This window comes from Gossypium hirsutum, chromosome A11 (assembly GCF_007990345.1).
Source record: "Gossypium hirsutum isolate 1008001.06 chromosome A11, Gossypium_hirsutum_v2.1, whole genome shotgun sequence".
NCBI classification, from domain to species: Eukaryota; Viridiplantae; Streptophyta; class Magnoliopsida; order Malvales; family Malvaceae; genus Gossypium; species Gossypium hirsutum.
Genome location: NC_053434.1, coordinates 69343683 through 69354897, shown reverse-complemented (window position 1 = coordinate 69354897; position 11215 = coordinate 69343683). Strand labels below are relative to the sequence as shown.

Sequence of the window (11215 nt, the reverse complement as noted above, 5' to 3'; positions counted from 1 at the left end):
ATATTTTTGAGGAAAAAAAAAGGTGAAAGTGAAAAAACAATTGTCATCTTGCCCTGCTCTATTGCCATATTGTGAGAGGGCGTGCCCCAACCTTTTTCTTAGAAAATAATTTTTGAGTCAAAGAAAATATTTAGGAAAAAATTATTTAGTCTTAGCCATGAAAGTAAGAGAACTTAGACCAACCTTTTTGGTACCAATGAAATTCAATTTGTCCCTTTGCCGATCCAACAAGAAACAACAGCCCCTTTTGCTTTACCTTCCATTATTTTACTGACAAATCCTACCCTTACTTTGGTGTCTCATTTCCCACAACTACCCTTACAAACCTTATAAAATTAACCACAAGGCTAGGTTATTTCCGTCATTCAAACAAAACCCCATGAACATTTTCTTGAAATAATAAATATTCCTTGCTCTAAATCTTCATAGTATTTGATTCCAACTTACCCCATTTATCATTATCAAGGGAGATCCTTTTTCCCTATGCATAACCAATCAACCATTACTTTTTGGTTCCAGGGATGGATTTGTATAACTATAATTAGAAATAAATTGTATGTTTTATAAATAAAATTATATTTGCAATTAACATACTTGCATAACTATTATCATATCCAATCATACCATGCAAATAAATTGACAAGTAATCAAAATATATGTAAATTTAAACCACCTGTAGCAATCCATACATGATATTTACTAACGTTTCAACTTGAGATTGCTAGATGTACACACGCAAAAAGTTCGAGATTGAGAGCATAATATTTAGGTATGCTGAAACTTCAACTTAAAATGACAAAGATTCTAAAACACCTAGCTTGCCACAAAACCAAAGCCTTTATCTTTAAAAATATGCCATAAATAAAGCATAAATTATTAAATATATGGAACTAATCAATCAAATAATAAACACATATTGTGGAAAATGACTGAAAATTGTATTAAAAAATGAAAAAGAAATAAAGGGGTTAAGTATAAAAAGAAAAGTGGACAACCAAAAGCAAATCTTAAAAATCCCACAAAACCCATCATTCTTTCCAGCTCATTTTGAACCCCAGAACCGCCTGTTTTTCTTTTTTCTTTTCTTTTCTTCCTCTCATTTATACAAAAGAAATGGCCGAAACCAAGTTTCAAATATTCTTCTCTTTTGTCATCTCAACTTGGTGACGACTGTTCATCTCAACACATTATTCCTTAATGGCTAAGCGTCTGTATGAAGTTTGGAAGGGCAAAAATGTATGTTTTCTCTCTATGCTTCCTAATGCTTAATACTTAATTTTGCATTTCATTTGATGTATGGTTTGGTTTATTTTCTCACTACATGTTAGTTTCTACCATCTTTATTTTCATGTCAGCTTCTTGCCATGGTTCGGCTCTTTAAAAGAAACCCAGGATACGTAGTTGTTCATTGGCATTTGAATCTTATGATGAAATGCATCAACCAACTACCTCCACCAGTACTCTTGGTAAATATTATGAAATAGAGCCTAAATAAATGAAAACAGTCATGCTTAATGTGAAATAGTTACTACTTTCATGAAAGTTCAACCAATTCCTATGTTTGTTTAGCTTCATAAGAGCAACTTGCAATATGAAACACAGTACAAAACATCCCAAGTCGAGTTTTTGGCCTTCTAAATGGATTAGGCCGGCTCACCACCTTACTATTATTCTTGAGACATGGTTTTGTGACCGTGCATCAGGGGATTAGTAGTTGCATCCAACCCCCTTCACGGCCGCTTTGAAAGAGGGTAAACAATTAGGTGGACCATAAAAGTTTTCCTACTAGACAACTTTTGGTTGTTGATTAGCACTCTTACAAGTCAGTAAAGTTGATGGTACTCACAAACTTGGGGAGAACCTAATTTCATGCTACCAAATTGTATAGGCTTTTTCTTTGGGATTGGAAACATATTAAGTAGTATGGGACTTTGGAGTTCCCAGGTTCAGGACTTACGGCACTTGCGAAGCTCAGAAATTTTATGTTAGTGGGAACAAGATTAAATTATAAATTTTCGGGGCCTCAAAGATAGAAATTTAAGTTATGAGGGCCAAAATTAAATTATTAGTTTTTGGGGAGTCAAAATACATTTTCACCATATGAACCAAAGAGGGTCGGAAAGGTCTCCCTTGGGTTCCATACCTGACTTCCTCTGCTGGCAAAACTCAACCCTACCTCAAAAAGTTTGCTTGTAAGGTGGAGACTCTAATAGGGGACTTAGGTACAAGAGGTATGCAATGTGGAACTTTTTTATTCCTCTTTTGACAACTAAAGAGGTAGGCAATGTATTAACAAGGGTTGGATGTAGTGATAAGGTACATTACACTCTCATGGGAGAACTCAAATGCTAATCTTAGAAAGGATATTGTTGAGAGGGACAATCACAAATCCTAATAGGTTTATTCTCTATGGACTGTAAACGGACATGGAAGCTACCTTGATTTAAATGAAAGAAGAAAAAAAGTTTTAGGGAATGTGAAACTTTTTTTATTCCTCTTTTGACAACTACTGGTGAAATCGGTGTAGAACAGGCAACCCAATGAAATAAGCTAGGAATGTAGCTCTTCCACCAGGCTAAGGAAACTAAAATTTGACATCAAAAGTTGATTGTAATGTGGAGAGTTTGAGAAGGTATACAAGTCAAACTCAAATGCAAGAAGTGATGTGAGACTTTTGATATAAGCAACTAAGTGCTTCAAACAAGGAAAAACTCACATTTAGTTTGTGTGAGATTATATTCGACAATACTACAACAGACTAATGATATCGAAGTTTGCAGAGGTAGGAGCTATATATGTAAGATTCTACTACCGTAGCTTGTGGAACATTTATTATCCTATTAAAAGGGCACACTTTGCTTTTCAAAAAGAGATCATATTTGCACGAGTGAGGAAAAATCATTGAAGTATCAAAGTTGAATTTACATCAAGATGGGCTTCAAAATATCTACAGAATATCCGTACTATGATGGAAAATTTCAAAAGAAAACTTGAACGATTCGATCTTGAAAGGAAACTTTCCCTTTGGAGAGAGGTGAACATGGAATTGCAGCGCTTAGCTGTCCTATACTGGAATACTGATCTTTATGCTGACCATTATATTTTGAACTTATGATTACAAATGATATTTCTCTAGTTTGTTCAATTACATTAGTATTATCCTCATTCAGCAAATGACCATATATGAATGCATATTTCTCTATGTGGCATATTTAGATGCATATACATAGGTGCTTATGCATACATGTTCATAAGTTCGTATGTTCTAATATCTAGAAAACTATCATTATATTTATTAGTCTAATTTGTGGACTTTTTCTGCATATATTCATCTTGCAGAAATTTATTTTCAGGGGGAGGTTGATATTTGGTCCAGATGCAAAGTCGCTGATTATTACCTTACTACTTATCATTGTTCCCGTTATTATCTTCTGTACAAATGTTGCACGGAACCTTCTTGGTGAAACTTCAGGAAATATCGCTGGCTATGCAATTCTCATGGTGACAGTAGTTTTCACAATCTATGTTAGTTCCTTTGATAAAACCCTCTGCTCTGTAAACATCACCTTTCAATTCAATTCTTTTCTAGATTCCTGCCTGAAAAAACTAAAATAGGAATAGCATTTTTAATTTACCTAGTCATTCAATTTTGGGTAGCTAACAAAGCAATCACCTAAGTTTCATTTCAGTTACTCAATTTTTGAAAACTAACAAAAGAGTCGCTAACATAGTGACAAAACAGACACTAATTAACAGTTTCCATTAGTGTCTTAAAAAGATCGTTGATGTGGCCAATTAACTTGCCACTTTAATAACATAGAAGAAGATGAAGAAGAAGAAGAAGAAGCAGCTAAATTATTAATGATAACTCTTGAATCATATTTTTGTTGAATAATAATAATTTATTATTTTATTATTATTTTACTTAAAATAATAACTCTTCATATTATTCATATGATCATGTAGGATTATTATCATTATTTATTTTTTACTGAAACCACAAATCGTCAAATGTAATTCCTTAATTGATTATGACAGGTATTACTACTGCTTCTTCTTACCTCTGCCAGAGACCCTGGAATTGTTCCTCGCAATTTACATCCACCAACAGAAGAGATGTGTTATGATTCCTCAGCTTCAATTGATGTTGGGAGACAAACACCAACCCCACGACTACCACCCACAAAAGAAGTTATTGTCAATGGTGTGCCTGTTAGGGTGAAGTATTGTATCACATGCCAGTTGTATCGTCCACCTCGTTGCTCACATTGCTCTGTATGTGATAATTGTGTGGAGCGATTTGATCACCATTGTCCTTGGGTAGGCCAGTGCATTGGAATGGTAAGTGTATCAGGCTTTCTTTTGTTTTTTAAATAGTTGTCTATTTACTTGCTGAAATCTGTATGTTTTTAAAATGGCCAAAAAAAATGAGAAACCAAATCTAAATTATGCACTACAAACAATCAAAATATTCACATGTGCAAAAATATGTTTCTAGACTTTATTATCTTCAGATCCTTTGCCAACAAAACAGGAAACTGAAGTATCATCTTTAGTATAATTGATGTTTTGATGTTGATAAACATCATCATTGTAAGAAAGATTTGCCCAATGACAAAAGAGTAACTTACCTTTTATGTATATGCAGCGCAACTACCGGTCATTCTTTTTGTTCATTTCGTCTTCAACCATCCTCTGCATCTTTATCTTTGGAATGTCTGCCTTGAACATAAAATTCCTTACGAATGACTATGGAACGGTCTGGAAGGCAATAAAAGAGTCACCACTTTCGGTGGTACTAATGGTTTATTGCTTCATTTTCCTTTGGTTTGTTGGAGGACTTACCTGCTTCCACTTATATCTTATTGGCACAAACCAGGTGAGTATCCCTCTAAATTTTTGGGAGTTTTGGTGCGGAAGTATTACCTGTATTTTGTTCTTCATGTAAGTGGTTGCAGCCTAGTACTCTGATATGCTGCTTTTAGCTTCCTGTTATTTGTAAATGATACCAGCCAAGCATGTCTAGAAAGCCAAACTACAAATTTCTTTTGAAGAAAAAAATAGACCTTGGGAATGGGAACATACACAAAATGGACTAGGATCTTTATACTATTTACTTTCTCTATTTTCGTTCTTCTCTCTTTCAAAAGCTGAAACCTGAAGTGCAGGTTGTGAATTATTTATGGAAGAATGTTCAGGTACTAAAAGTAATGGATGTAAGATGGGATGGGATATGTGAATAATGATAGCTTTGATGTATTTGGAGAATGTAGGTTCGGCATGATGCCAAAACAGTTTCAACAAGGAGAACGGACAATAAAAAGGTGAGGGGATGGGGGAGGGGGAGGGAGATGAGAGTATGTTGACTTTTATGTTATTTAGACTTAACTTGGGAGTGAATGTCAAATATGGATGTATGTCTAATTCGAATTTTTTCATATATTTGAAGGACCATATTTTATACCTGTGTCTGAAATATTCAACATAAGTGTAAAATAAGAATATAATAAGAAAAATAAAGAGTTGGTATAACATAGATGTGAGCTACTTACTATATCTCTTTCTGTTATCAAGAGTTTCTTATACTGTATTTATTTCTTTAGACCACATATGAGACATTTCGTTACCGAGGAGTAGAAAGGCCCCAAGTATATGACCGTGGCTGCTTGAACAACTTTCGAGAAGTATTCTGCTCCAAGATAAAACCTTCAAGAAACAATTTTCACGCTTATGTACAAGAAAATGAAAGAGGGTTTACCCGGGGCATGAATTCAGAAGGTTACATAGGTAATTTAGATGGAAACCGAAGAGAAAAAGTAGAAGACGACCGAGAAATCGGTGGCGACCTTCTCAAGATATCCCAACGCCATGAAGCTGAAGATGCTTAAGAGCAACCTCAACAAGCAGCAGCAGGCCTTTACCAAATCTCTTCTAAGGCTAGCTGAGTTCCTTTGGGATGAAAAATACCTTAAATGGGTAACTTTATCTTTGCCTAGAAATCTTGAGGGCATGGATAGCTAAAGAATTTTGAAAGAAAGAAAGAAAGAAACAGCAGCATAGACTAGCACTGGTTGTTTTATCAGAGTCCATATTTGTTTATAGACAGTGCAAATCCAATTTAGTTTTATAAATATCCATCACTGAGTTATTCAATTCCCCCTTCTCAACATTGCATTATTATTATTTTTCCTATATTATGGTAGCATAATTTCCCTCATAGATACAGTTGTGAAGAGATTTTTGATTCGTTTAAAAAAAAGTTGTATAATGCTCACTCAGAACTCTATAGAGAAAAAAAACAATTACGAGCAAATTGAGTATGTGGATAAACAACTAAATATTCTATTTCTCATAAAATGATTGATTTTCATCAATCATCAATCATCAATATTATCTCTTCAATGAATATAAGATATTTAGAGAGAGTTAATTAGAAGTCTAATTATTTAGAATTGTCAATAAATAAAGAGTCTCCAAGGCATAATAAATCTTATGGACGGTAAATCAAGCCCAATAATTACTCTTAATGCCACATCCTTGCTTACTTGGGTGGCAAGGTTTCTCCATACATGTGTTTTGTCACCTTTTAATATTAAGGCTTACATATATTTTGGGTTGTTAATTAATTTCAATTAAAAAATTAAAATTAATTATATAATTAAATATTGTACACAAACCCTATTTTAATCTCGTTGAAGTTATGACAATTTTATTGCATTAAAATGCATACACAATTTTATTTACTTAATTTTATTTCTAATAATTAAATATTATAATCACTTAATTTAAATCCACTTCGAATCCATCATTTGATCTAATTAAATAAATATCCAAAGTGACTAAATTAATCCCAGATCAATCTAATCATTAACAAACAAAAAAAATGTCTATTATTTCAATGAGTAAATCTAGTGAACTAATTCTACTTGCTCAATGTGTACGGTCCCATGCAAGTGTTCATGTTAAACATAAAAAGTTGTGTTGAGTTAATAGAGAGACCGATTAGACATATATAATTATGAATTAAATAAATTGTAATTAAGTTTTGGCTCTTTGTCTATTAATTACAAAGTTATTTTGTCACACTGTCATTCCACTAAAATATTATAATTTATCTCCCCATTATATACTATTACTGTAATGCCCCCAAATTTTCTATACAAAATCTGGTATTGTTCTGAGATTATGTTTAGTGAACTTTGAGAAAATATAAAAATGAGTTAGAAAAAGAGATCATAAGGAATTAATTTGATATTGGTGATGGAAATCAATGAAGAGTTGTGAATGTGAAAATGTGATAAAATGATCAAATCATAAATTTTAAAAAGTATGGGGACCAAAATGTAATTTCACTAATTTGAGAAAATGTAAGTTAATAATAATTATTTGGAATAAAAATGACATGAAATATATATTGGTAGGATGAAGATCACATTTAGATTAAATTGGATAAGATTGAAAAGCATAGGAATTAATTTATGAATTTTCATTTTCACCATAAAAAGATAATTTATGATATAAGTAAACTAATATTGGATTATAATTGTGAACTATACTATTTAGATATGTTAAAAGTGTCATCTTTATGAGAAGGGAAAATGGATTTGAGATGGCTAGTAAAAAACTACAAGCACAAAGAAAACTATAAGGGAATCGAAGCTTATCTTCTAAAATGCTATCTGATGCTTAAATCAACAGGTATCTAAAAGAGATAAAGGGTTTGAGATATATTAGAGAATAATGATAGTGAAAGATAATACTTAGTATTTGCTAGATCTTCCTTTTTGATCAAAACTTGCGTTCATTCCTTTTGTTACTCATGAGTTACTTTCTTGCATAAGAGTATGTGATTCTGTTGATTGGTTGAGATATTCTTGGTCGATAAGATCATGTTCTAAAACCATGTGTTTACTCGTTAGGGTATTCTTATTTGGCAAGATTGTGACCATGAACTTTGTGGTGTTACCTTATTTTCTTATTTAGGTATTTATTGGATGTTTATCTTAAAACGCCAAGTATAACATTAGAGTTGTAATTGAGCTAATATCGATTCTGTTTGCTCTAATACATATTTCTTGGATTGAGGTAACAACTTTATATTAAATTTTCTACAGTTGAATTATTTGTTTAATTTAAATTTCTCAATTATTTTAAATTTAGATTAATTTGATTAGATATAAATAACTATTTAATCATTAAAAAAAGGTTTACATGAATTATAACAAATAGCCCTTTAAAATGTTTTAATATATTTTAAATAATAAAAACAGCTTTTGACTTCTAACAATTGAGTTAAGCCTTCGCTTCTGAACAAATTTATTTAAATTAGGTTTTTCTTAGTTCTAAGAATTTAGGCAAAAGAAATATCATTGTACAGAAAATCTAACTTCTTCAACCCACATTACTTTCCCCTGTTTCTTATGCATCTCTCTCTCTCTATTCTTTAAGCTAGAGGGCAGCTCATTAAAATTATGAAATAAAATAGTGGAATTATAAAATTAAAAACCAAAAAATTGAGACAAACATTTCTGACATTTTATTTATTTAAACATAATGGAAATATATATATATACACTTTTGGGTACTTTGGTCACGTAAACAAAATTACAGAAATCTTACAGAAGTACGAATAAATCAACCGGGTGGCCCAATTAAATAGCCCGTTAACAGCCCAATTAGTAATCAAAGAATGGGGGGAAATTTAATCGCGGCATTAGGGTTTAGGGTTTCTTCTTCTTCTTCTCTCCCCTTTTTTTGTTTTACAGGAGGAGTTACCCCGAAATCAAGCTTATGCCGAGTAGCCGATAACAAAGATAAAATGAGAGGATTGAAGTTACCGTTGAGCCAAACCCAAAGAGTAAGACTTCAAAGGGCATTCGAAAAGCTTCAGTCTCTATCTGCTAAGGCCAATTCCGACGCTTCCGTTACCGTCGCCGATGCTATTCCTGTCAACTACGAAGACGCTTTTCTCAAGTACTCCGCTAAACACTACAATTAAATTACTTATATAGCATGGCTAAACACTTGTTTTATGTTCTTCACTTTTTTTTCTGAAGGGGATATGGAACAACGGACCTCAACGGCGAATTGGTGGCAACTGTGTGCGGCGTTGTGGAGCGCGTCAACAAACTGGTTTACGTACGCGCCTTACGCGCTAGGTATTCTCAAACAAAATCTCTCTTCAATCCTATTATTCTTCTTTTGTTGTTTTGGAATTTATTTATTTTCGAATTATTAAATCTTCTAGGTACAAGCCAGAGGTTGGGGATGTCGTAGTGGGACGTGTAGTCGAGGTAAGGCCTAAAGTGGCTGAATAACACTTACCTTCAAAATGTGGCATTGACCCAGTATTTCCCTTTGTACCAAAAATAATTATTCTTCTTTTCTGGAACACATAAGGGACTTTGCATTTTCATTTATTCATATTCAGGTTGCTCAAAAGCGGTGGAGATTGGAAATTAATTTCAGCCAAGATGCGGTTTTAATGCTTTCTTCAATGAACATGCCTGATGGTATTCAGGTAACTTGTATATTCCTTGCAGAAATTATGGAGAATTTATAATGAAATTCGATTGAGGTTGGATGCTTGATGTGAGAGTGCAGTTCTCCTTGTATATTTTTAGACTAGCAAAGTCTTTTTAGTTGAACTTCCACCATTGGTCTGATACTGCATAGTATCCCTTGAAGCTATCCATTGAATTTTATATGAGCAACATTTATAAGTTCCTCATTTCTTGTTTGTCTTGCTTCAAAACTACCTCATATTTATGCTAGCTGCGTTTTGATGCCATATGGGGAAAATATTTATGTTTTTTCCCTATGTTATACTGACTCATTTTTCTTGAAGAGCCTGTTTTTGACATATATCTGGGCATTTATATGTAGATATGATCCTCCTAAAAGATGGAAATTTTAGAAAATTGAATATACCCATGTTGGACATTTAAGTCCGATACTCATCCCTAAGTAACATACAATTTTGCTTTTGCTCCGTTATAAATTTTCCTAATTTAAATTTCACTTTGTATTATTAGAGACGGCGAACTGCTTTGGATGAACTCAACATGCGAAGTATATTTGAAGAGAATGATATTGTCTGTGTAAGTCCAGTGACGCACTTGTTTGTGTTCTCTTTTGTAGTATTTTTATATGAACATGAACATGCTATATGACAAATAGAAGAAAATGATGAACACTTGTGTTGGAAATGACATTCTTTTTTCTTCAGGCCGAGGTTCGTAATTTCCAGCATGATGGCAGCTTACAACTCCAAGCAAGAAGCCAAAAGTATGGAAAGGTATCTATCTCGAAAGAATTTGTATATCCCTTCTGATTTGGCATGGTTTGTCGATCTTAATAATGCTATTGCTGATTGAATCGACATGTACACAGCTTGAGAAAGGCCAGTTGCTCATAATTGATCCTTACCTGGTGAGGAAAAGCAAACAGCATTTCCATCACCTTGAACAGTTTGGAATTGACTTGATACTTGGACGTAACGGATATATATGGATTGGCGAACATGTTGAAGCTAGAGACAGTATGGTAATCGATCAAGCTAAAAGTATTGAACAATCTACAGTTGTTGAAGGAATAAACCGAGCTTATACCCCGCTAGAGATGAGGCAAAACATATGCAGAATTGCAAATGCTATCCGAGTATTGACGATTTTAGGTTTCAATGTAGATTTAAATTTGATCATGGAGACAGTTGAGTTGAGTAGCTCACTTAAGATTGACATACATGACATGCTTGGTTCAGAGTTTCATGTTCTGGTTGCAGAAATGGAGGCTGAACGAAGAAGCTTGACTACAAAGCGGAAAAGATGATCTGACATTCATCTATAAATCGTGTGTGAGCTCTCTTCCAAGAAAAGATTGCTAATTTGTTGCAATGGAATGGAGAATGTTGTACCTTAATGCAAAATTCTTCCTGTTAAGAAATCATTATTATTTTTAATAGAATGTTATTGGGTTTTCATCAGCTTTATTTACTAAGCATAATTCTCTAATAAGATTTTGAGTTTTGAACTTAAAATAAAAATAAATCTTTGATGTTTTATTGCACGAAAATAAGATTAAGAACTTTTATTTCATTGTAGTTTTACTCAATTAATTTTGGTAATTGATAAATCGAGCTTAATTATCAAAATCATTGGAGTACCGTTTCTGTTTATCAATTATTGGAGCACTGTTAAATTATTATTTAGTTTAT

General features: G+C 33.0%; 2 protein-coding genes across 3 annotated transcripts; both read left to right on the top strand.

The window, feature by feature from the left end:
• The first annotated feature begins 977 nt into the window (after window positions 1–977).
• LOC107890802 (protein S-acyltransferase 8) lies at window positions 978–6153 on the top strand. Of its 2 annotated transcripts, XM_016815371.2 has the most exons (6): window positions 1015–1236; window positions 3340–3525; window positions 4039–4341; window positions 4649–4879; window positions 5274–5324; window positions 5604–6153. In XM_016815371.2, exons 1-6 carry the CDS (start codon window positions 1198–1200, stop codon window positions 5886–5888), a joined length of 1095 nt encoding a protein of 364 aa, XP_016670860.1. In that variant the 5' UTR covers window positions 1015–1197; the 3' UTR covers window positions 5889–6153. The 2 variants fall into 2 exon arrangements, with proteins under 2 accessions (XP_016670866.1, XP_016670860.1); XM_016815377.2 differs by lacking the exon at window positions 5274–5324 and having other exon boundaries at window positions 978–1236.
• A 2252-nt stretch (window positions 6154–8405) lies between these two features.
• On the top strand, window positions 8406–10984 carry LOC107890797 (exosome complex component RRP4 homolog). Its single transcript, XM_016815361.2, has 7 exons — window positions 8406–8973; window positions 9057–9158; window positions 9248–9293; window positions 9431–9520; window positions 10035–10100; window positions 10229–10297; window positions 10393–10984. Exons 1-7 carry the CDS (start codon window positions 8690–8692, stop codon window positions 10828–10830), a joined length of 1095 nt encoding a protein of 364 aa, XP_016670850.1. The 5' UTR covers window positions 8406–8689; the 3' UTR covers window positions 10831–10984.
• Window positions 10985–11215: the final 231 nt, after the last annotated feature.